General features: G+C 45.7%; 1 protein-coding gene across 1 annotated transcript in view; it reads right to left on the bottom strand.

Moving 5' to 3' along the window:
* Positions 1–27192, bottom strand: part of LOC138528419 (retinal guanylyl cyclase 2-like) — a 772203-nt gene that overhangs the window by 127278 nt on the left and 617733 nt on the right. Inside the window, exon 17 of the mRNA XM_069640033.1 lies at positions 14043–14137. Coding sequence (XP_069496134.1) covers positions 14043–14137 — 95 coding nt within the window. The remainder of the gene's footprint in view (positions 1–14042; positions 14138–27192) is intronic.

Here is a 27192-nt window from a genome sequence, read left to right as displayed (position 1 = left end):
GGTACCTGTAAACAACTCTATGAAATCTACAAATGATTGTAATCTTACTCCGAGCTATGAACGCTCTGATCACCCTCATTCAATACAAGCACTGCAATTAAAATCGATATTTGGAATAGACCAGCAACTTCCCCCTTAATCGAGAAGCTGTTTTGCAGATTTTACATGATATTGTCCCCCTGGGAGTCATCCAAAATGAAGACATATTAATAGTTGACCAACTTGAGGATAAGACAAATGTGACGTTGAACGTTTTGGTGTCGCACCAGGGCCATTTGTGAATACATTCTACGCTTTGAGAATGAGATATTTAAGCTCGGCTATTGCTGTACTGAGGTGTGAATGTCCACAGCAAAATATCCTGATTTAAGTACCACCAAAGAGACATGCAACAAGGACATGCCATATATAGACCAGAAACAAAGCAGCATGCTACAAAATATACTTGCTACAAAATAACTGCCAATCCATAATTGCACACGATAAGTTGAGCTCAGGTGACCAAACAGGTCTCCACTCATGAACAATTGATGAGACTGAAGGGCATTGGCAATGGCTACCAAAAGCTTTTCAGGCCCAATTTGCCAAAACCTCTCAATGACAGCAGTTTCATCTGTTCTTGGAACACTAGGGGTTTCAATTACATCATTGCCGAAGAAAGACCTTCTAGCGTATATTGATCTATTTAGTGTTGTTGCACTTCAAGACACATGGATGGTTGATCAGTGCCACATTGATGGATGCAGTAGACTGCAAGTCAAAGCAGTAAAGGTCCCTAACGGAAGGCCAAAGGGAGGACTGTTAGTCTCTGCATGTCATCCTTTTATACTATCTGATACCCAGTGGACAACATACATGGTCCTGGCGATGATGATAGACTATGATGCATCCACAATTAAGCAACTTCTATTTATTTATATTTATGACCCTCCAAATCTAGTAGGCAATAAACCCATATTAATACTGTGGAAAAAATATTGGGGCGCTATCCAAATGATCTGCGGACAATGATAGTCAGAGACTTTAATGCAAGAATAGGGCTCTCTAGTGCATGGCAATTTGAGGATAAGAAATCCAAGCCCTTCACGCATTCTGAGTCTAAGACCCAAGGCAAAGGTTGGGCAAATCTTCTAAGCAAACCAAATATGACGATGCTCAATGGACTCAGCATGCATCTCACACATTCACCCATATGAGTGGCAAATCTTGCTTGTCCATTGATTATTTATTTGTTAATACCAATACCCTGGAAATGATAATTGACATGGCAGTCGTCCCTCGAGACAAGCGTGATCATCTGCCGTCATGCATATTAATCAAAACTAAAATTGAACCATCGAACATGACTTTAATAGTGACATTTATTTAAATCCTGCTTGCAACCTCATTATGTGGAATCCCACTAAGTTAGACTAAGCCAAAACCATACTGAGTCTATCCTTTCCCCCTAAGTGGTGAAATGGCACAGCTCAGAAGAACTTTCTGCCCAGGATATCCTATCTGAATTATCTGATGCCGTCATGACCATTAAAGAGGCAGTGGCTAAAAAAGAAATTACAAGAGTACCAGTGAACGCTAAAACCGGCAGCCTATAATGGTGGAAAATATGAACGGCTAATACAGATCAGAAAAAAGGAACTTCGAAATGATATAGCAGCTGCAGTGAATAACAATAGTAAACAAGATGTTGGTGAAGACCTATCTGTGTATATTAAAAACTTGACAAGAGCATATCACTCCTGGTTAAGAAAGCATGGGGCGAGCAGTACAAACAATCTGTGGCTGCGTTTAGCCAACCATGCCAGAACTAATAACAAGAGAGGCATCTGGTCTGTTATGAAAGGTGCTGCTAAACGTATCTTACCGATTAATGGTGTAAGTGAAAGTAGCTGGCAGACCCATATCCAAAATACTCTTGGCTGTTCTATACCTGCCAATGAAATTCTAGACATGACATTCATACCTTGGCCATGTAAATCCACAGTCTCTGAAATTTCTAAACAGATTATGCAGCTTCCAACATCTAGAGCTGCCGGCCCGGACGGCACATGTAATGGACTGCTATGTTTTTCCTCTGGGCTTTGGGCAGAAGCACTGTGCGCCCTTTTTTTGCCACATTGGTGAAAGTGGTTTGGTCCCTTCGAGTTGGAAAGAAAGCATAATACTACCTATGCACAAAAAGGGATGTTGGAGTGACCCCGTTGAACTATCGCATGCTAGACATCCCAGCCAACATTTTTGTGAAAATCTTACTTAAGGAATTGAACATCTGGATAAATGCTAATAAGATCCTACCACCGTTTTAAACAGGGTTCAGAACAGGCTCTAGTACGATCCAAAATCTGTTGACTGTAACGAGTGCCATTGAGTATGCCTGGGGTCGTCGACAGTTGCCAGTCTATGCAGCCTTCATAGACTTAAGCGCTGCTTTCAACACAATTCTTAGGAATTGGCTATGGAATAAATTGAGTTCCTGGAAGATTCCAGCTGGCCGGTTGTCTATGATTAGGCTGCTGTAATCTGACACATCTGTACCCATAAGATTAGATGGTGAAGGGCGACTAAGTGATCACTTTACGACCACGTGCGGCGTTAAACAAGGATGCACCCTGGCAGCTACATTATTTAACCTATCTTTAGCTGACCTGGCTGTAAACTTCAACTTGGCAAGAGCCTGCCCAATAAAAATAGGGTCTCTCCAAATAGACTTGTTCAGATACGCTGAATACTTCTTGTTGCTTGATTATACCCCAGAATGCCTGCAAGAGAAATTAGTTCTGATAGGAATTTTTGCAAATGAAAACGGCCTCCAAATAAATATTGCTAAAACCAAAATTGTCACGCCCAGTGGCAGCGAGGATTAAGTTCAAAACCCTCTGCATTGTCCACAAGGCCTTCTGGGGCCTGGGGCCGCAATACCTTCAAATCTCTCTTCCTAGCATCTTCTTTCTCTTCGCTCATCCACCTCCAACTCCCTCAGGGCTAGTCGCTTCTCCAAGCAGCAAGTTGGTGGTAGATCTCTGTCTTCTGCTGGGGCCTCCCTCTGGAACAGCCTCCCTGCCTCCCTGAAACTTCAGGAGAACCATCTCCAGTTCCGGAAGCACATCAAAACCTTCCTCTTTGCTTCTGCTTTCTCTCCGCCTCTCCCCTGCTGATATCCTGGCGGAATCTGAAACTGCGTTGGTTACCTGGCTACCCTATGATCTCGGGCCTAGGACCCCTCCCCGCCAGTTGCACACCTGCACTGCCCCCCTGGCAACCCTTGCACTCAGGGACTGTTTCTGCATCCCTACAGCCCCTAGTAGCACTTGACACCTGATGTCTCCACTTACCCTTGCACTTGCCAAGAGCTAGCCGCACTTTTATTTATTATTTATTGCCTTTATTTATTTTACTGTTATCCTATGTACGGCACTGCCTGCTCCCCATTCCCCCCACACTTTTCCCCTTCCCCCCTCCCCAGCACTATCTCAATGTCACCTGGCCTAGTAGGATCGCTGCCTCTGTGTTCCCTCTGTTTCCCCTCCCTTGCCTCATCACGCCTGAAACACTTGCGTATAGATGCGTTATAAATGCTATATCATATCATACCTTCCTGGGTAAAACAAAGACATCTAATACTAACAGGTTGAACTGGTACCTTGACCAGAAAAGAACTGAAGCAGTGAAATGTTACAAATATTTGGGGATCTACTTGGACAACAAAATGAAATGCGAGGTACAATAGGATGAAGTGAAAATCAAATGTATGAAGATGTATCATACTTTTAGTCTTTTTTTTGGGAATCAAGGAGGTTGCTCCATAAAGAAAATACTATTGTTTTACACGGCCAAGATAGTTCCTTGTATGCTCTATGGATTTGAAGTCTGGGGAGCAAGCTTTGCCAGGGAATCATCCAAACTAGAGGCCAAAAAATAGCGCACATTATATAGAATACCTAAAAGGTTGCCATTTGAATACCTATCCCTTGAATTTAATCTTATGATCATAGCTGATAGAACAGAATATAAACTTGCAACCCGCTATGAATCTCTGCTAACATTAGACAATGACACTATCATGGTTGAAGGAATGCAAGCATATATAACCATCAATGCATATGAATCTTTTGGCTGTTTAGGGATTATGCAAGCCAAACACTGCAGGGGGGCTCATGTGATAGAACCTCAGTGTCAAGGCCCATTCCCTTTAACATGGAAATATGAACTTAAATTGGCAATTCAGTCTTATTACACAGAATGTCATCTTGTCCAGTTATCCACCAGTAACAACAGTGGTGCTTTCATACAAGCCCTGCAATCCCGTCATACTACCTCTGGTTATATATCTGCCTTCCCAAATAGTGTCACTGCCAGAGAATATCTTATCTTTAAGTTCAATGTTTCAGTAGTACTGGCAATTATAGGAGCAAGATATGGCATTCCATATAGGGAGTGGTTATGCAGACTGTGCGGTGAGGAAACGATTGAATCGACTCAATACATTATGAGATACTGCAACAGCCTTAACGATCTGCATAATGAATGTATGAAAAAAAAGTATAATTAAAATTGGGAGGAGGATGCCAAAATACGAACGAACCATTTATTTGAGGGAAGTTATATCAATTTGATGTATTTTATGATTAAATTCTTTGCTAAATATTGAAATTTTAACCAAATTATCCTATGGGATATATTCATGTCTTATATCTTGGAATGATGTATGTCTTTTCTATGAAATGTTTCATCATATAACACTGTTTTTTATTGTACTGTATTTATATGCAAAGCTATTCCAAGCTGTAAGCATATTACAAATAAATAAATAAATAAAATACACAATCGCATTTACTGCCACGGCTGCCCACCCACAGAGCAAGATTTTTCCACAGCCCTGGGCAGTCAAAATCACAACTTTGACCACATTTTAAGATCTCATGCAAATATATTTTCATTTGCCTTCTAATGTGCGTGGTCGTCGCAGTGTTGCAAAACACGCTGACCTTCCGCGCTGTGAGGGCTGACAGAATTCATTTCTTTCAAGAGTGCCGTCATCTGTTCTTTGACCTGAATTCCTTTAATGTCTGCCCCCTTCCTCTAATCTGGTGTTGTCACTCCACAACAGTGCTACAGACCAGCAACAAAGAGGTACCGTATAGCTGCAGAAATGTTAGCCTGCCGCTATTGTGGAGAAGTGCCACCAGAATAGCCATGAAAAGAAAGCTTTTCTGAAAATGCCCGTGGCAAGGTTGGTTTCACACCAATCCTAGCAACCTGCGCACAGGTTCCAAAAGTGGCGCTTTCTGTGCAACCACAGGAAAATGCACATACTTTAGAGTAGGTGTTAATTTACAAAAAAGTCAGAAAGCCTTTATACGAATTTTTCGGTAATTAACACCTCATTGAGAATAGGGCCCAGAAAGGACAATTAGGCCCAGCCTATTTTGAGGGCTATTGCAGTCCAGAAACCACTGCAACTTTCCAAAGAAGGATAGCTGTGTTGAGGTTGATGTGCGACATATTGTTAGCCCCTCTGAAATATTCCTCCCAGGGGACACCTCATTTTAGTCTCAGAATCAGTCGAACCGCTCGGTTCTGGACAAGTAGAAGGGCAACATAGTGCATAACCGAATGAAGACACCAATCCAGAATGGCATCCTGCAGAGAACCACTGCCTAGATAAGCGGAGCCTAATATTCAAGGGTCAGCAGGAGGCAGACGCTAGAAATCATGATGCGCTGAAAGTGAGCATTCCGTGTGGCAACCTTGACCTGTGATTCAAATGTCAAGGTGAAGTAAAGAAATAATATGCAGGAGAATTACTTGCATCATTCACTTTGACTCCTATCTCACTTTTTCCCACCATATCTCTTTCACCTCTCACGCCTGTCGCTACAACCTCTATAATATTTCCAAGGTCCGCCTCTCTCTTACTTTCCATGCCACTAAACTTTTAATCTTCTCCCTCATCTTCTCTCGCCTCGTCTACTGCTCCTCCTTACTCTTTGGTCTACCCACTTCACATCTCACCCCCCTTAAATCTATCTACCATTCTGCCATATGTACCCTCTGCCTCCTCACCTCCTGAGACTCTATCTCTGCTTCCCTATCCTCCCTTGGTCGGCTTCCCTTTTACTCCCAACTTAAATTTAATTTCCTCTGCTTAGTCTTCAAATCTCTCCATGATCTCGCTCCCCCTTATTGCTCTTCCCTTCTCTCTTTCTACACTCCCTCTCGCTCCGCTGACCACTCTCTTCTCACTGTTCCTCCTTCCCCTTGAGCTTCCTCTCGTTTCAGCTCCTTCCAACTCCTAGCTCCCCTCCACTGGAACTCAATCCGCTCTATTCCTACCTTTTCCTCATTCCGCACCTCCCTCAAATCTCTCCTTCTCCACTCTCCGCCATGATTCCCCTTCCCTTATCACTCCCCCCTCCCACCCTCTCCCTCTTCCCCTTAATCACCTCCCTCCACACCCCCTTTGACTCCTTCCACTCCCCCTTCACTCCTCCCATTCCCCTTCTCCTCCTCCTTCCCATCCCTCCCTCTTCCTCCCTGAACTACTCCACTACTCTCCCCTCTCTCTAATTGCTCTAAATACTGTTTTATTGGTCTGATTCAAAATTCAAAATTGTTATTTGCTTCTACTGTTACTGTTAATTTGTTATCGTTAAATGTACCCTGTTGCTAAAATGTGCAGTGCTTTGGCTTAAAGCACTATATAAACCTAATAAATACAAATACAAATACAGTTCCCATGGCCAAAGAAAAGGAAGAACCTCTGAGCCAGGCCCACAGCCCAGAAGGAGGATGTCAACATTCCCTGCATTTAGGAAGAGCCAGTTGCCCCATCCAGGACTGAACGAAATCCAGGCTGGACCAAACCGGAGACCTGGCCTTGTACCATGTAGGCATTAAAGAGAGGGAGAGAGAGGGAAGGGTCATGGTGGACTCCGCAGATGCCTGAGATAGCTTCAGACCAACACTCTTCCAGCCATACGTGCTGCACGCTGGCTGCCAGGAAAGGAGGAGTTCATCTTACAACACTAGGAGCCAGTTCCTAGTGTCCACTATAAATACAAATGGACAAATGTACATACAAATGTTAGTGCTGGTTCAAAATTCCAAACATCTTTTTTCAAGCGATTACGAATAATGAACAAGAAATTTGTGATCTTATGGCCTAAGATATCAAAATATTATCCAGGGTATCACACATGATATGTTCTCATTGTCTAAGGCATCAAGTGCAGAGTGATGTGCAGACATTGAAGGACAACTTGTGGGTCCTTTACGGTGCCTGATGGGCCTGGGGTGCAACTTGGAGGGGCACGAATGTCATAATTTGCCCATGAAAATGTGTCCGGTGCACAAGACCAACCCTATGTACTGCATAGTCCTCTGGCACACAAATCTTAAACAATGCGTTTCTCTGCAAAGAGAAAAGTCCACTTTTCAAAAGTGAAGGTCGCACAATTTTAGAAAAATGATTCAAGAAATCTGCATTACTTTTTTTCAAAAGTGCCCTGGTATAATTCCACACTAGAGCCAAGAGGACTTTTCTTCCAGGGAAGGCGGGGATACTTCTTGCGCTACTGGAAAGACACCTGCTGAAGAGCCTTATACGTCTTCCTCAACGTACAGCAATTGAGATGATACTATTTGTATACAATGTGATGCCCATTCAATGTAGAATCTATTTCAGGTGCCTAACTTCATTGTGGAAGTTGACTAACACCCGGCAGGCTTCCTTCAGGCTTTGATACTTGAGGCCTATCAGTCTAGAGCCCCTCTAATGCCGTCTAGCAATATGGTCAAACTTTGCACTGTAGCTAAAAGATGGCTGACAGTGGCTCTGGGGGAATTTGCTTGGCTGTTCTCTGCAGCACTTTAGGAAAACTATGAAAGCCATTTTGGTTAGCTATGGTCAGGAACAGTCCCTAGTGAACCTTAGTACAAAATACTCTGCTACAGAATGTGTGACCTACATACTGGCAAGAAAAGGAATTCCCAAATATGTGCAACAATTTGTGGGTAATTACCTAAAACTCAATGTAACACCATTAGAACTAAGGAAATTGAGGGGGCCTGGCCCAGGTATCAAGAGCTAGAATGGAATGCCGTGTTTGTGGGCAAGGGGGATTGGAAACTGTAAGGCACTTGTTATGTTAATGCGTGTCCCTGTCATCTAAGTCATACTAAGGCCTGTTGGGTGCCCTTGAGCCCCATTCCACTTGCCTGCAGCAAGGGTAGAGGGCAGGAGCCCCTCGCACCCCCCCCCGAAGCCAGAATCCAGCTCCAGGAGGCGGGCACTCGGAGCAAGGCCTGCCTGACCTTGTCCTAACGGAGCGCCTGACCCCGCAATTCCGGGCGCATCGCGGCGCCACAACGAGGCCGCATCTTTACTTTTCTTCGGCCTGCATCCGCCGGCAGGCGGAAACGCCGGCCACAACAAAGGCCATACTAAGGCCTGTTGGGTGCCCTTGAGCCCCATTCCACTTGCCTGCAGCAAGGGTAGAGGGCAGGAGCCCCTCGCACCCCCCCCAAAGCCAGAATCCAGCTCCAGGAGGCGGGCACTCGGAGCAAGGCCTGCCTGACCTTGTCCTAACGGAGCGCCTGACCCCGCAATTCCGGGCGCATCGCGGCGCCACAACGAGGCCGCATCTTTACTTTTCTTCGGCCTGCATCCGCCGGCAGGCGGAAACGCCGGCCACAACAAAGGCCATACTAAGGCCTGTTGGGTGCCTGTTTGGAGCCATAGGAGCCAGGGGCCAGGAACTTTGCCCTTTCCGCTCCAGATTCTTCATTATTAGAAGGTAATGGCAGCTCAAATTAGTATTTATGGACTGTAGATATATACGAATTTAGGGATTAGAATATGAAGATGTCTCCTGAAGCTGCCACTTACATTGCTTGCTTACATTGTGTTGTGCCTTATGGTCGCCAATAGACCACAACTGATTGTGTTTTGCCCTGATTTATGTTGTGCCTTTAGTCTTATTGGCCCTTGCCTTTCACTGCCAATTTGATCTTAGGTGGCCCCTGTCTATGTACATGGTTGTTGTGCCACCTAGCTCTCCTCTCTCACCTAGGTGACCAGGACTGTCATCATGCACGTCAGTGTACTCCTTCCATTACTCTACACACTATCCCTTCGACTTGCCCAAGTTCTCCAGCTTCCTACGGTAGCAACCTCCACACTCTGGGTTAAAATGGACCAGCCTTCTACCAGCATGGCACCCCCACAACCTCTCGTGTCACCTAGAATGAGCCCGGCAGCACCCGCTGTAGGCCATACCAACCAATACCTCAACGACCCAGCTTTATGGCTGGATCACTTTGCTAGGAAACCTACACCTAACCAACCCTGCCCCCTCTCTCTTAGAAATAAGAGACTAGGCACCAGATTCCGCCTACGCCTGCGCCACATCCGTCACATCACCAGGAAACAAACCCCCCTCTCTCCTGGATCTCTGTCAACTGCCACCACATGCAAACCCACCACCACCGAGGTTAAACTGCCCATGTTCAAAGGTGCCCTTATTAATGCTAGATCCCTCACTGCACACGCACTTGACATAGCTGACCTCATCACCACGTCTGACCTTGATTTCATAGCTATCTCCGAAACATGGCTTCATGCCGCATCTGGCCCCTTACTAGCGTTAGCCCTACCGCCGAACTACGGCATCACACGATGTGACCGCTCCACCGCCTCTTCCAAAGGCGGCGGTGTAGCCTTCATCCATAAAAATACTCTTGACCTAAGAGTGTTACCTGATTCCAAACTCACATCAGCCGAATTGCTGTCTGTCAAACTAGCACTCACACCTAACCAAACAGCCACCATGCACCTAATCTATAGACCTCCAGGACCCGCACCTACCTTTGTCAGTGAAATCTCCACTCTCCTCCTCAACAATACAAAGAACAATTCGCAAACAATCATCCTAGGCGACCTTAACTTAGGACTTGGTGACTTAAAAGACCCTGTGGCCTCTGACCTGGAGATCGCACTATCTGACCTCGGCCTTACCTTATACATCCAAGAGCCTACCCATATTAAAGGTAGAACACCTGACTGGGTAGCTGGCTCCAATTGCAATATCAAGGTCCTTAACAATACCCCCTGTCTATGGTCCGACCATCACATTATAACTTTCAACATTGAAGCCACACCACGAATCCCGTCACCATTAGCCCCAGCACTCCCAACTAGAAGCAAAAAAGATATAACCAAGGAGAAACTCCTCCCATTGTTACTCCCGTCCCTTAACACAGCCACCAACTCTTACTCTGATCCAACCTCACTAGCACACACCTACAACCAAACAATGCGAACTGCCATTGATTGTATAGCACCTCTCAAACTTAGAAAGGCTAAACCTCAAGCTTATCTTAATTCATGGTTCACACCACAGTTAAGATTGCTCCGCAAAGCTAAACGCCATGCCGAAAATCGATGGAAAAGCCACCCCTCAGACGAGCATAAACACAGTTTCCTTCTAGCCTCACTCTCCTACAAAGATGCCATCATCACGGCAAAAAAGGAATCTTTCAACAACCGCATTATTCAAGCCGACTCGAACACCAAGGAACTCTTTAAAATCCTAAGAGAGCTTGAAACTCCAGTCGCCCCCCCTGACACATGCGTGAAAGATAGTAAATGGTGTGCCAACATCCAAGCAGCCTTACTAAATAAAATCTCCACACTACAAGACAAAATCAAAGATAAACAGGACAGCCTGAAGCGCGACAACCACGCTCCTTCCCTCACTAAGGCCCCCTTGCCAGACTCTACCAACATCACACCATTCGCATTCTCTCCGCTTACCGTGGCAGAGGTAGAAAATATAATTCTTAGAATTAAGCCAACTAACTGCCAAGGTGACCCGTGCCCAGCCCCTACTATCAAGGACTCAGCGCATGAGTTGGCCCCATTCATCACGGCCTTCATCAACTCTTCCTTTCAAACAGGTATTGTCCCGGACAATCTGAAGGACGCTTGGGTTATCCCACTGCTTAAAAAACCTTCCCTAGACCCTAACATTCCCACTAACTTCCGACCTATCACCACTGTACCATTTCTGCTCAAGATCCTAGACCGTGCTGCATACTTTCAGATCCAAAATTACTTGGAAACTAATAACTTGCTAGGTCTACGACAATCTGGTTTCCGCCCCAGACACGGGACAGAGACCGCATTATTAGACCTTAAAACTCAAATCGAGGATCTAAAGGATCAAGGCAAACTAGCAATGCTACTACTTCTCGACCTTTCAGCCGCATTCGATCTGGTCAACCATCAGATCCTGTGCGAGCACCTCCATTCAGCTGCCAACTTCTCTTCCTCGGCTGCGGCTGGGATCAAATCTTTCCTGAGCAACAGATCCATGAGAGTCTTTGCCCCATCCGCAGCCGCGGACCCTTCCCCGATTCACTGTGGCGTTCCTCAGGGATCTTGTGTGTCACCTACACTCTATAACATTTTCACGAAACCACTCTTTGATGTGCTTGACTATCTGGGTGTCTCCTAAACTAACTATGCGGACGACACCCAGATACTCATCCCCATCACTGGTGATTATCTAGGTGACACCAAGGCCCTTAACGACGTCTACTTGGTCATCCAAGCCTGGATGGCCCAACATCAGCTGTGCTTGAATGATGACAAGACGGAGCTCCTGATCTTGGGCACTGCACAACGCCTGAGCAGACTAGAGCCGTCCTATCAGTCATTCAACATAGATGGTAATATCATTCGTGTCTCAAAAGATACCAAAACGTTAGGTTTCTTCCTTGATGCCACACTCTCATTAACCCGACAAACTAATGCTGTCAGATCTGCATCTGCATACACATGCAAACTTATCGCAGCTTGCAGACCATTCCTCACTACGTCTAACAGCGTTACGCTAGCGAGAACCCTTATTATGGCTAAAATTGATTATTGCAGTGCTCTTTATCTTGGCACCAGCCAAGAGAACCTGAACAGACTTCAAACGACACAAAACAACGCCATTCGTGCCGCTTTAAACATTCCCCGACACCACCACATCACAGAAACCAGAAGTAAGTTAAATTGGCTACCTGTCAAACAGAGAATTTCACTCAAAACACTCGCCCTTACGCACAAATGCCTAGCCAACAAAGCCCCGATCTACCTTGGTAGTCGACTGTCGCGCCACTCTACCTCCCGACCTCTAAGAACAGCCCAATCCCACTGTCTAGCGATCCCCAGATTTAAATTGCAAAAAGCAGGGGGCTCAAGTTTCCCCGTCTTAGCTTCCAAGTTATGGAACTCCCTCCCTGTTTCAATTAGAGCGGAAGACTCTTTCAATACCTTCAAAGCCAATACTAGATCTTGGCTTTTCAACCAGCTTTAAGGCCGGCTTCGCGTTTCTTCCTGACCTACCCTGACTTGCCGACCGCTACTATCACATATCGGCACTGAAACTACTGTACATATGTATATAAGATCCTCTTGTAAATGTATATAATGATTCTCTGTTATACCTGCATATCTGTAACCTTTTACAAATTGCGCCCTGATGCCTCCGGGCCTGCTGGTTTGCGCGTTATAAATAAATAAATACAAATACAAATACAAATATCTTTAAGGGTGGGCGTGCTACGCTCAGCAGGATTGATGGCAACTCTGCCTAGCACCCTGTTGTCGAAGGAGTTTATGAATGGGAATAATCATGCTTGTATTATCTACCTTACAATTTTTTGGAGGGACATTGTTAACATGGTTACGACTTATGAGTGTAAGTAACCACTATTAATTGTACTGTATTTGCATTATTTTATTCTGGAAGGTTGCATTGGTATTGTATATGTGAAAAGTCTTTTTTTTTAAAGATAGGGTTTTCTTTTCCTCTTTTCTCTTGAATAAAGGTTTTTAGCAGTATATCACGGGTGTGGCTTTCGAGGGAGAGGAGATAGCACCTTAAGGCCAATGTGGGTATAGTGGTGAATTTTTGATAACAGAGGGAAGGGGGTGAATAGTGAAGTGCTAGTAAAGGTTTAGTGCCTAACAGTTTTGAGATTCTACCACTGTGATCATGAAAGTATGGTTTACCATGTGTTTTGTTACATGTGATCACAGGTGGTGTTTTTGCCATAATGATATTTCAATAGCTCTGACTGCTCTTTGTTTGATCTTATATTTCGTCCCTAATGGATTTTCATTTGACCATGTTCTTAGTTAATGCTAACCACTAATTCAGGCAATAAAAACGGTATTAGGTCAAATTACCTTTTTCTTTTTTCCAAAAGGAAAAAACACCAATTTAGGGAGACCACTCCGTGCCTGCACCAAGCAGTCTTTCTAAATCGAACTGTTAGCGCCTTCACCGCACATGAGTGTGCCCAGGGACTGACAGGCACAGCAAAAACGCGAGGACGAGCTGTGGGGGCCAGAGGTCAGTGTTATGTATAGTGTGTGTGAGTGTGTGGTTGTTTGTTTGTCTGCGCGTGTGAGAAAACGTGTGTATGCAGAGGGGTGGGGGGCAGCAGGCTGCAAAGAGGGGTTTTAGGTGGGGTGAAACCCCCGAATACAAAATAAACAGTGGTGATGTCCCTTTCCGGTTTTCTGGGTGTCGCACAAAATCGACCGCAAAAAATCGGTCTTTTTGAAACGGGACTCTCAGAAAACGGGTAAATGACATAGAACCATAAAAACACATGTTATTTCAGCCCCCGAAATTGAGAGCAATCTGGCATGTACAGTGATATAATGACACTAATTATTGTTATTAATCAAACGGGGGCTTGTTACTACAGGCCTTGTGACATTATAACAAGTACTGAACCTGCGATGTGACACACCCATCCGCCAAATTAATGGGACGCTCAGAGTGGGCAGTAGGTTTTCCTTTTTCGGTCTTTTCTATGGCATGTTATTTTTTCTTATGGTTTTCCGTTGCTAAACCCCCTTGTTTTAAGAGAGATATTGTACAGAAAATCGGAATGTAAAGAGCAACATGTTCTTATTCCGGGTGAATTGTAAAATGTTACACATATAAAATGCTACTATTGCTTACATATTTACCTCTTACCTTCAATTCTGTTTTTCCTCTAAGCTCTATTTTATAACCTTCATTTAGAGTGCGCAGGGTTCTCACTGTGCTTTGGTTGACGTGAATTCTGTAAGCTGGGAAAAGAGCAGAAATCATAACATTTTTTAGTGAATACTTAGTGTTCATTTATTGCAGAATCTTTAAGTCATAATCGAGCACTTCAACCAAGTTGCAGACTGTGTACAAAGGGCCATATTCAGTTGCACATGTGCATGTGTCCCGAGCGTGCACATGAGGCGCAATTTACACACATGTAGTGCACGCATCTTAATGTGTATTTACTGTTTGAAAATCGATTGCAGTTTTTACACACTCAAATTGTGCTTTGGGGGGATGTGAATGCATTTGCTCTCATAAAACAGCTTTGTGTACTGGGCCCTCTGTTTAACACGTATATACCCCTGTAGCTGTGGATACGTTTTCTTCCATAATTCCGGTACACACAATACAGAATTTGTGACAAAGAACTGCATACCACTCAGATGCAGTAACCATGCTCCGAATCAACTTTTCACTGTGAAACATGTTCACTCTGTTAGGCAGTACACACTCGCCGTGAAATATTTTGGTGGAGCCCTTTGCAATGAGTGATTGAACATTCACGACGACAGCGGGGAGATCTAAACTCTCTTTTAAGCTGTTCTTCCACATCTCTGCTGGTCACACTTGCTTTGCCCATTTAAATATGGCAGGTGTGCTGAAGCGCCGTGTACATTTTGGTGAAGCCCTTTACCAGGAATGAATTAACACTCATCACAATTGCGGAGAGATCTAAACCCTTCAAGCCGTCCTTCCACATCTCTGCCGAGTGCGCCTACCTTGCCTATTTAAACAGGGCAAGTATGGTGACGTGGCACATGCATTTTAGTGGAGCCTTTTACCAGGAGTGGATGAACTACCACAGCGACTGCGGGGAGATCTAAACTTTTTGAGCCATGCTTCCATATCTATGTGGGACATAGCTACTTGGCCTATTTAAGCATGGCAAGTACAGTGACGTGGCACATGCATTTTGGTGGAGCCCTTTACCAGGGGAGAAAGAACATACATGCCAACTGTGCATCCACATCTCTGCTGGACACACTTACCTGGCCTATTTATCTAGAGAAGACAGACTAAAGCGCCACTTACGTGTTGGTTGAGTCCTTTACCAGGAGTGATTAAACATACACAGTGACTGTCGGGAGATCTAAACTGTTTGTTTTGTGCTTCCACTTCTCTGGACACACCTAACATGCCGATTGATAGGCACGCTGAAGCTGCGTGGAAGCACGCAAAGTGAGTTGCTGCGATGCAGTTAAGCCTGGAATGCCGGTGAAAGGTGAAAGAACCCATCTTTGAACTGCACCCCAAAACACCCTAGTTAATGGCATTAAAGACAGGAGAAAAAGTCGATCCAAAGACTTGAAGTTCACATTGATACAGCCATCAGTGGGTTGCAAAATTAATCCCACACTAGACAATGTAGGCTGGTATTGGTTGCTGACTATCCCACAATCGAGATGACCCAGTAGATCCTAATATGACAGTAACCCTTCTATCATGAAATACCAGTGTTCATGACCATTATATGAAGGAATGGAGGAGGGTACTTGAATTTGAATTTTTGAATTTTTGAATTGGAATTTATTATGCACTAATCCACAAAGAATTGAACAGGAGGAACTGTATCTGGGCGCAGATGTCAAATAGTTGAACAAAGTAGAAGACCATGGAATGAATCAACGGAAGAGAAAAGTTTAGAGGTTTTTCATTAGTATCAGTAGCATGTCAGCCTTGTATAGTGCCAAGGGAAGTTTATTCCACAATCTGGGGCCAATTACCGCAAATTGCCTGTCACCCCTGGAACAGCAATGTGTGTCAGGGAATACCAAAAGGTTACTGTGTGCGGTCAACACCCAATAGTTAAGGTGAGCTGGACTCTCATAGGAACCTCGAAAAATTCTGTTGCTAAGAACCTTTGAGTCATGTGATGGAATTGACAGAAATTCTGGAGTCAATTAGGGACATGTGCTCCCCCCCCCAGACTGCAAAGTTTGGTAAAGAATTGTAACAAAATGAAAGTTATTTAGAAAAAAAAAATCATGGCCTACTTCCCATTCATTCTCCAATTGACAAAAAAGGTAAAATTTTGTGGACCCCATAGCCCAAACCACTGGACAGATTTGGACCTAGTCCAAAACAACTTGGGCACAAAGTTTTTACTGGAGGCCTTTTTGTGGTTCGGGGTAATTCCATGCAGTAGTTTTCTAAAATATTTGATGGCCTCTTTTCCAAAATAGATGGCTATATCTCAGGTAATTTGTCAAAAGCAGGGTTTTTTAGAAATGAAACAGCCACCATATTTTTTTCCCTCAATGCAAGAGACAGCCGCGGCTGTAGCTGAGGATATGGGAAACAGCCATTTGCAGATCAAAAAACATGCAAATATTATTAGGTTGGAAGGGTGGTGGCTAGAGAACACCAAGTGAAATTTGGGAGTTGTGGCGATGTCACAGACAACGTCATTGTGGAAACTATTGAAGAGACATGCACTGTTTCCTATCACCCGCATTATTAAAAATGTACAATTTTTTGTCACACGCATGACTTCAAAAGTGAGTGCCGCTAATGTCAGCTAGAATGCTGATAATGTAGAAAGTTTAGGAACAATGAACCGCTTCACTTTTAATGAACTGCTGAACTTTAGGAACACTGAATGTAGTGAAGAGGGAAAATTGAGATCAAACCCCTGCCCCCTCTCCCCAGGCGCATAAACAGAAAGAACAGCAGGAAGAATAAGGAGCGCACTTATTTGAACCAGGCCCCAGCGCACCCATGGGTGACAAATATGCTGAAAGACACCCACTTCACCAACATTGCAACCTACATGCTACATTAGCCTCAGTGCAGGAATACCAGAATCTACAAAACACAAGAATCCCTGTTTAAAGGCTTGCAGATGCTTATATGAATTAACCTGATCTAATTGCACAGTGTAAAGCCACGTTTCAGAAAAATTACAGCCAAGTGCATTTGTCTCACTGAACACCAGCCGCAGTGTGATTCGTGCTGACTTCAGCAATGCACCTCGCAAACCCAGGAGCAGCCAAGGTCTTACAGTAAGATAAGATTCCTTTCTTTGAACGACAGTGAACTCTGACAGACAAGCATTTTAATTCTTCACAAATACGAGTAAGCCACGGCAGAACATCTACAGCCCAGTGTTTTTTCCCTGGAAACGAAAGACATTTTCGCAAGACCCACACATCATTTGACACATAATTGTAACAAGAATGGCTCAGCTCTGGCCAATGAATGCCGAGAGCTTAGGGGCGAAAAGCCTGTCCAAGCAAAAACTGATGGGAACAAGTTCATAGTGCAACAAGTTTAGAATTAGGTAATGGGGGTGGCGCACGAAAAACCAGCCCACTGACGCAAAAGTCCTAATGTCCAATTATCAGGCTCCCTATAAGGGCGCCATAGGTAACCTATCACTTAGCAGCCAATAACAGGATGCGATAGGTTTCTGGGACCTGGTCCAATTATGTGATGTCAGCCTGCAGTGTGTTACAAAGCTGGCTTGCAAGCCAGCACCGGGGGAGATGGTGCCTGGATTTTCACTGTGCACGAAGCTCTCTGTGTTTTTATTTATTTTTTTCTTCTTCTTCAAATTATCGAATGCGTGGGCGGACCCACGCAGGCACTTCCCCATCCAAAAGGATGATGTGCACCGACCCCACCAATCTTACACACAGCCCTCACATTCTCATAACTCCTCCCACCGCCCCGTCTGCCCCACAAAATCCAGCAGCACACTGCTCCTCTCCCTGCCTCTCACCAGACTCCTCCCAGCAAAGCCTTCCCACTCAGTTCAGCCACTCCCAGCGCAGACAACCGAACCCTCATCAACTCTCTCTCCTCAACATGCCTCTCAAACGCAAGCAGAAAATGTCCCACAGTCTCAGGCACCCCACACACCGCACAGTCCCTCGACTGACGCTTCCCCACTCGAAACAGACTGTCATTCAGCCCCACATGCCCTATCCTCAACCGGTTCAGCATCACCTCCTCCCTCCTCCTCCCTTCCAGTTTCCCTGCATCCACCTTCACAGACACTTTCTCACGAACACCAAACATCCACCTGCCCTTCACCCCACTCTCCCACCTCTCCTGCCACTCATCCATAATCCGCTTCACCACCATAGCCTTCACCTCATCCACACTCAAAGGTATCCTCACATCAGCGGGGTTTGCGGGGTGAGATCAAGGCTTTGGGTCAGGCGTATGTGGCAGGGAAGGAAGGGTGTAAGGTGTTCACGGATGGTTCGAAGGATCCTGTGTCTGGGAGAGTGGGTATGCCGTTTTATATGGAAAGCTCTGGGGAGTATAAATTGGGGCGACTGACGAATGACGCGTCGATTTGTACGGCTGAGTTGGTGGCGATTGCATTGGCGATTGATAGGGTGTGCGAGTTGGGGTTTGGGAAGGTGGTGGTGTTTTCGGATTCATTGAGTGGGTTGCAGGCGATTGTGGCAGGGAATGGTGATAGGAAGGATGTGATTTTGGTCATCAGGAGGAAGATTGATCGGTGTGTGCTTGGAGGGATGGATCTGGAGTTGGCGTGGGTCCCCAGTCACAGTGGCATTTTGGGTAATGAGTTGGTGGATTTGGCGGCGGGTGCGGGTATGAGGAGAGGAGCGGTTGATGTGTGTTTTTTTGCTGCCCAGAAATAAACGCAGTTTGGAACATGTTGCTGTCTGCTTGGGACTCTGCTGCATTTCTTTGGACAAAATGGGAGGTGTTGAGGTGTGTCATAGCTGCTACCCCCAGAAGCCCTGGTGGGGGTCCAACTCCTCCCCAACTAGTTGGTGCCCTCTGTGAGGCTCATTGCTCATTGTAAGAATGGGCACTGCCTGCACAAGCCCTGCACTGAACTGCCCTCCCTGCCGCCGACCCAAGAAGCTGTGGGACCCTCGCCTGCACCTGAAGACCACCGGAAGACACATTCACTGGGTAAAGGCCTATGGGCCACTTGGAAATACCCCGCTTAAGGGCAGGTGAGACCCCTGCAGAAGAAGGGGTCCGGTGAAGCCCCTTGATGGGGCGTTCGGTAGCGGAGTGTCAGTGCAACATAGGAAATTTAAGTACAAGTTCAAGCAACCAGCAACATGGGCTTTGAGGGGAGGGTGTGATTGTGTGGGGGTAACAATGGGCAAATGTTTTAAGTATTAGGAAGTATTGTGAACTGTATGTTGTAGAAATGTTAAATTGTATTGTCTGGGTAGAGACTGAAGCTTTTGTGTGTAGGGCGTTTTCGGTCTTCGAGGTAAAAGGTTCTGGTGAATAACCAGGACTATAGACTTGACAGGCTTGGACTGAAGAAGTATGTAAATAGAGGTTTACCTCTGAGTTGGGCGTTGTAGTCTGGATCATGGATGATGTATTCCCGTAGTGGTTGGTTAGCTGGAGCTATCCTAGATTGTGGAAGGTGTTTGACTGGTTGAGTTTCCTGGAGAGAGGGGTTTCATCCGTGAGGCGACGCCACGGGTGCAGTTTAAAACAAACACAAGGGAATAAAGAGAATGCCCCACCCTGGGGTGTGGGAAGACAGCTGTGGGAGGAGGTATTGTAAATAGGGTGGTGGGTGATTGTACATTGTCGCAAAATTCGGCATATTGGTGGTGATCGGCACATGAATTGTAGTTGGGACTGGAGCTGTGGTAGTGGTCCCGTCTTGTGGTTATGAGGCTATTGGGTGGGGTAGTGACTCCCACGTATCAGACGGAGTGCCGCGCTGGTTGGTCTGGATGGTGATTACATGTACGGGGGTGTGACTTCCCTACGAATTGATGTTGTAGATCAATGAGTAGATGAGGATCCCTACTGGTTGAGTGTTTACGCTCGATAGGTGGATGATGTTTTCCCACAGGAGGTAGCTAGATTGTTCCCGAGTGCGGAAGATAATTGGCTGGTTAAGCTCCCCTGGTGAGGGGCGTATCATACGCGAGACGACGCAGCGTGCGCAGTCCGATTATAAGAGTTTATTGTGGATTACTTTGCACCGGTTGCAGCAGGAAGACAGCTGTGGGAATTGTGGGGTTTTATTTTGGGATGTTTGTGGGGTTGGAAGCAATGGGTTATTGTTCTGTGTATGCACATTTGTCTGTTCATTTGTACTGTGTTTTTAGTTTGGTGACGTCACCTGTAGGTTGTGTGGGATGTTTTTACCCATGCATCCGAGCCCTACCTCAAAAACTGTGCAGTACTGGCATTGAAAACATCATGATGGCCAGAGCTTCCCAGAAAATGCCCAGGGAAAGGCATGAAGAATAGGCTGCCACCCATTTTTGCCGATGTTATGGGCACAGAAGGGCACTGCCTAAAACCACCATTGGACTACCCACACAGTAGCCTGAAACCATTGGGAATGGCAATGCTGATTGCCAAAAGCAACCTAGAATTGTGGGGAATTCATTTTCTTAAATCCCAAAAATGGGTGCATTACCAGTACTCACCACTATCAGAAAGCCGGCGTTTTAAAACAACACCAGACTTTTTTGTGTAAAACTGAATAAATGAACCAAAGCAGGCCAAAGAAAGACTTACTGAGAGGTGGATCCAATGTAAAGTTATATTCTGAAGTGACTTGAAGGTTTATAACAAGACTGGCTGAGCTGTGGATTTCAACAGTTTAAGTAAATTTGGACTGAAAGACACTAAAAATCTAAATGTTTAAAAGAAATGAGTGACCTACTTTTGAGTGTCACATAGGTTTCAATTGTTTAAATGTCATAGTTTTAAACTTAGAATCAGCATTCTAGCTGCATATGCAAAAATGGTTAGTTTTATTTGAATGTAGAAAACTGGGTAACTAAAAGTGACATTAGCTGGGGCCTGGCTTAAGGAACTGAATTCTGCCCACCAGCTACCCCCGACAGGAGTTGAGACTTGCACAACAGCTGTGTTCCCAGGCCTACCTGCCTTTTGCTGTTCCCACCAAAAGGGATATGACACTTCTCTGATTGAATTACCTGGGCTCTGCAGGAAATTGAACAAAGCCCTGTCCTGACTCAGGCAAATGTTTTATTGGTGGGAGTCGTAAATGTGGCTTCCTCCTGGAAGGAAAGGGGAGGAGCACTGCATGTGAGAGCAAGCTGGCTTGGCAGAACTGGAAAAACCAGAAATTCAACCTTGTGCTGGGGGGAAACCACACCCCTTTGGGGCCAGAACATAACTCTAAAAAGATGGATCATTCATAGAGCGGACTTGTGAAAATTATTTAAATGATACCATAATCCTTGTGATTTTTCTGCCCACATTTTAAGAGGTTTTTACAACCGGTGGTATGATCTGGGGGCAAACTAGCAGTTAAGAGGGTATTACTTAAAATGTATGCATGTTAAAAATCTGACACTTCATCAATTAATGTCCATACTCCTTGCGCACATGTGTGTAAATTTGGGTTAATGTCCGATATTGCAAAACCAGTTAAAAAAATGCAAATGTTGCCATTTCTCAATGCAAGCTCTCAGGAAGAGCAGATTTGGACTGGGTAACCTCCTGTGATATGTGATGGGTGCATGTAATTTTAAACAAATGTGTACCTGTGCAAATATGTCTTTTGGGTCAAAATATAGATTGTGTGTAATTTGACAGGGGTGGGTTCTCTGTATCATAAACAGACCTCATCATGATGACACTTCATTTCATTCCCCCAATCAAGGGGAAGAGGATGAAGTGGCCAATGACAAGTGGAGAGGGGTAGGGTCTAGAAAGCTAGCCTCTCCACCCACTTTCAAAACACATAAAAGCAGACAGTCAGGACAGATAGGGACATTCAATTCCATTTGCTGCAACGCGCTCTGCCGGACCACACAACATCCAGAAGATACTAGATTCAACACTTAGACTTTAAAACTCCAAAGAACTTGATTCAGAACTCAAAGCAAGGGCCTAAACCCACAAACTGAGAACTCTTCTCAGTGGGCCTCAGCATCCAGCAAACCTAACAGTGATAGCAGCATCCAGGAGCCGTGCAGATCAGCGCTGGGTCCAGAGAAAGCTGTGCAGAAAGATCCAGAAGCAGTGCTGTACCCAGAGAAAGCAGAGCAGTATCCAGAACCAGAGGCAGAGCAGAGCTGACCCAGACCGCTGTTCGCAGAACCAGAGAGCTGACCCAGACCGCTGTGTGCAGAGACCGTCCATGGCGAGTGAAGAAAACCTGACCAGATCCGTGGTGAGGCCCATTCTATTTCTAAATATATTGTGCGTACCTAGCAGAACTGTGCAGAACCAATCTCTTAGTTAAAATAATATAATTCAATCTATTTTAATCTAACCAGAACTGTCTCCTAACTGTCACCTGTCATTTGCAAAGCTGTCACCTGTCATTTCTAGTTGCTAGCTGTAACTTGTCACTTTGAACTTTTAAAATATCAAATCATGAAAAACGACCTTTACCATATCACTCATATCTCTGTGACCGTTTGTCTTAGAGACTTGCAGTAACTTTCCTCTGAAAGCTGGGAATCTTGGCTTTTCAACGAACCTAGAACCACATTCTATTCCCCTATACTTGTGCCGCAATCGCGAAAAACGCACTCGCGAATTTTACCGCGATTTGCAAATTTCTCCACGTGTGAAAACAGCAGCTTCCTTGCTTTCATTTGCCAAAAATTCGTTTAAACTGCCAATATTTCCTAGAACATTGCTAAAGTAAGCCTGAACTTATTTAAACCAACTAATCCTCAACCTGAACTTCCAGAGGGAATTAAAATCATTTTAGCACATTTTCCAATATATTGCTATCACATTTTAAAGCATTTTGAGCCTGTGTAAAACTCATATCTATTCTCCTCTAAGCTTGCTGGGAAACTGGAACTCTGTATTACATTGTGATGGTATACCTGAACCGTGTGCTCTTCCTTCCATCTCCTTACATTGTATAGGGGGGGTGAATTGCCACAAAGGGAAAGTGATTACCTTGTCTTTTGTGAAACCATATCAGTTTATCTTCTATACTGCATTTCATTCATTCAACCTTGCATTTCCTTGAACCCTATAAAGCATTCTCTACCACATTATTCTTCTGTCCCTATTTACCAGTGTGCTACCTTATCCATTTCATGTCAACTCCTTAGTGATTATAAAGAAGTGGGCTAGTGCCAGATTCTCCGTTGTTAATCTTTATCATATCAGATTAAGTGTGATATTCAATTATTAATTTATTATAAAGTGTGATATATATATATATATATTGTTTAAATTCTCAAATAAACCTTTTAACTTGCAAAACAGAACTACTTCTTGGCTCAGTGGGGTCAGGGGGATTCCAAGAGAGGGGTGTTATATAGGGGTAGTCATCCAGAACGCATGAACTGGACATAAAGATACATCAATAAGGGTTTCCATTCAGTATTCCAGACTAGGCATTGACTTAGCTGTAGTGTTGAATTGAATCCTCTTACAAATTGGCGGCTCGTAGCCGGCGATTCCGGATTAGATCTATCACTTGTGCAGATTAATACAGTGTGCCAGCTGACCAGATACACATATCCGGTCGGATCACCATGCTGTGTTACGCTGTAAAGCACTCCTCAAAGGAACGCTCTAAGGAAAAGGTCTGTTTTGCAAAAATAAAATACAAACTTCTGTAAGTCAGGAAGGAACTCAAATTCCAGAATGACGACCTTGGTAGATATGAAAATAGCAAGAGAGCACTTCTTACATAAGCTATTTGTGAGAGGTGAGTGGACTCATCAGGACCAGACGGTCTGGTTGCAAGCAATCGCACCCCAGATCACGGAAACAGGGTCAGATATATGGAGAGACCAGGGTCCCTTACATGTGGCCCTGAGTGAACTATATATGTCCTCTAAGGCCAAGGATGAGCACAACAAGATTGCCAGGGTAGCGGCATATTTATATTTACATATGGGAGCCATGCAGGACAAATGTGCTGAAGGCCAAGATCTGGCGAGTAGGCAACTGCTGGCATTACAGAAGGCCTAATCTGATTTGGACTCTTCTGAGCAGAGGCTGCAGAGGAGCCAGGAGTCAGAAAATGATAGTAGGCAGTATATCATTAAAATAAAAGAGGACATGGATATACTGCAACAGGAAAAGGCTGACCAGGATACTAGATTTCTGGCCCTGCAGAAGGAGCACCAAGACAGTTTGGACTCCTTACTGCAGAGCCAGAAAAAGCTGGAGCAACAATTAGACTTTAACAGGGCATGCACGGAGCAGGTAGCCACCCTGCAAAGTCATCTAGATAGAGTGAAGGCAGAGAGCAACAAGCTGATTTTGAAAGACCTGGATACCCAGGCAGAGTTTGATGAAGAACGCCAGAAAGCTGGTGCCTTTCAAAGGCAGAGGGACGACCTGGCGGCACAAATGCAGGCTCTTAGTCAGGAAAGAGACGCCTTAGGCCAGGAAGTCTGCCATTTAAAAAGAAAAACAGAAGAAAATCACTTGGCCCTCCAGGGGCTGGGTGACCTCCAAAAAGAACACCAGAACTTGTTAGAACACACCAGGAGGGTGGAGGATGCTCTGGCAAGAAAGGAGCAGGCCAATAGGGACACAGCTCAGGAGGTAACCCTCCTGCAGCAAAAACTGGCCCAGTGCTCCAGGAACAATCAGGAGGCACAGAGAGAGAATGAGGCTCTCTGCCAGCACAATGATAGGCTCCAACAACAGGTAGCGATGCAGGAGAGACTGATAGAGTCTAGTAAGGCCTTAACTGAGGAACTGAAGGTGCAGGCTCTTGCATTGCAACAGGGAGCAGGGGCGGATAGAGATGAGGTTCGCTGGGAAAGAGAAACTCCTGAGCATAACCCCAGGAGCCCTAGTACCAGAGGCCTTTATCTCTCTCAGGACTCTGCCACCCCCATGTCCCCTGGCGCACATGAGCACAGGGCCACAGGGATGGCAGATTACTATCCAGCCAGAAGCATGGGGCTCATAGGCCAGTACCACCCAGGAATGGAGGGGCGGGCATCCGGGTATGGGCACCCAAGCACAGTGCAATTTAATGGGGAACCCCAGGAGAGCAGGCCCATTAAGGGCATCCTGAAAACCTCTGCCCAGTTAGGTCAGTGGGGGGGGGACCCATCAAATCCTGGCAGCAAGGAGGGATCTGAAGACTCCTCTGAGCGGTACAGGACACAGGAGACCAGGTCCCCACATTCTGCCAGCCATTCCCAGGCTCCCAGAATCCGGGAAAACCTGGAAGAACAGACGGGAACCTCTGGGATCAGTGCCTCTGAGTCAAAAGATGAATGGACCAGGGTTACCCGGACCAAAAGGGCCAATAAGACAAAAAGGGCTTTGCTTAAGGACCCCTTAAAGCAGATTAAGGCAATCAGGAGCGTCATCACACCTTATCATAATAACGCCAAGTATTCTGTTTGGGAGCACTTAGAGTTGTTTGAGCAAATGATGGAGACTTTCCATTTGAAGGACAGCCAAAGCTGTATTCAATATGTAAAGTGGACCTTCTCCCCGGAATACTCCAGTTTCTTTGCGGGGCTGGAGGACCAAAATCATTTAAGATGGTCCACCTATAAGGCGGCCATCTTGAAACATTTTTCTACTCATAGAAATCCTCAAGAGGCTCGCAAGGCAGCCTACAATTTACAATGTGGGGAGGATCAGGCCCCACAAGAATTTGTGCAGGAGTTAAAGCGTGCTTTTGCACAGACCACAAGAAGGGTGCGCACGGATAGCAGAGAATTTATTAATACGTTTTTCCATGCCTTGCCCAAATACATAATGACCCAGCTCGTGAGGGATTTTCACGAGAAAAGATTTTTAGACTGGGTCATTGAACAGGCGACCCGGATCTAAGAGGTGCAGAAGCCAATAGAAAATAAAAATAATGCGCCCAAAAACCCCAAAGCCAACAACACCCCTGCTGCTGCCAAGGTGGCAGAGGTAAAGGTCAACCCCGTTTTAGATTTGGAGATGGGGGGGCCTAAAAACCTACCTGCACCTAATAATGCTAGGGCCAGAAGGTCCTCGGGCAAGTCACAGACAGGGAGCCAGGGAGGCAGCCCCACAAATGGGGTCCCTCGCTCTCCTGATTATGTAAGCCCCCGTTACAAGGGAAACAGACCCATCCTGGGTTATGTGTGGACTCCTCCAGCCCAAGGGGGGGGGATCCAGCCAAGCACCTAACCCAGAGAACTTCCCTCCCAACTTCTCACAGGAGGGCAGAAACTCACCAAACCCTGGGCAGAACTTCTTTCCCAGGTATCCACCCAACTTCCAGGCCCAAAATCCTCCACCCTTCTTTCCCCAATTCCCTGAGCCCAGACAACCGAATCCGGGAGAGGGGAGGCCAAGGGTGGAGGGGTATCCAAATCTTCCCAACCAGGAGTACTACCAAAGAAGGGATAGCTACCCTTCCCGGGATCAGCCCAGGGGAGAAAACAGGGCCCCGTATCAGCCTGAGCGGGTTTCCCAGTTAGAGCGCCAGGTTCAAAACATGGCGCGGGATCTGGGTCACATACTGAGGGCTCAGCAGAACCCTCAGATCGGCATGCCGGCGCAGAACGCACCCAACTCTGGACCTGGTGCTCCAGAACAATGACTGGGGCAGCACCCCGATAACTCACCGGTTCCCAGGGAGGAGGCACAAAGGGAAGGGGGGTGTAAAGCCTTGGAGGAAGCTTCCTTCCTCACTTGTAAACAGCCCCTGGAAACCCAGGAACCGGAAACAAAATCTCTTGCCCCTGAAAGTCTGCCTCCTAAGGAGCAGAGGGGGGTAGGAGAAACAAAAGACCCAAACAGACTCAGTTTGAGGAGGAGGTACAGATCTTCCAATTTGAGGGAGAGGGATCCTCAGAGGATCCTGGGAAAAGGATCTTCTCCTTCAGAGAGGGGGGAACTCCTCCCAAAGAAAAATGGGTCCCTATGGATGCAAATCCAGACTGGGGAGATGTGGAGACTGAGCTACCGCCGCCCACCATCTCATCCCAGAACCAACAGCAAGAAAATCCCCTGGTTCAAACCCATCCTGGTGACTGCCTCCAAAAAGGGGGGGGCAGCCCGGAACCGGAGCCAGGGGAACCCACAATGGCTCTGATCTCCAGTTGCCAATTTTTTCTTTCAGATTCCCAAGGCTCTCCACAGAATTCTGCCCAAA

Source organism: Ambystoma mexicanum, chromosome 7q (genome assembly GCF_040938575.1).
Source record: "Ambystoma mexicanum isolate Mex_15411 chromosome 7q, UKY_AmexF1_1, whole genome shotgun sequence".
Classification (NCBI taxonomy): Eukaryota; Metazoa; Chordata; class Amphibia; order Caudata; family Ambystomatidae; genus Ambystoma; species Ambystoma mexicanum.
The sequence above is the reverse complement of the archived record's forward strand: the minus strand, read 5'-3'. Positions and strand labels throughout refer to the sequence as shown.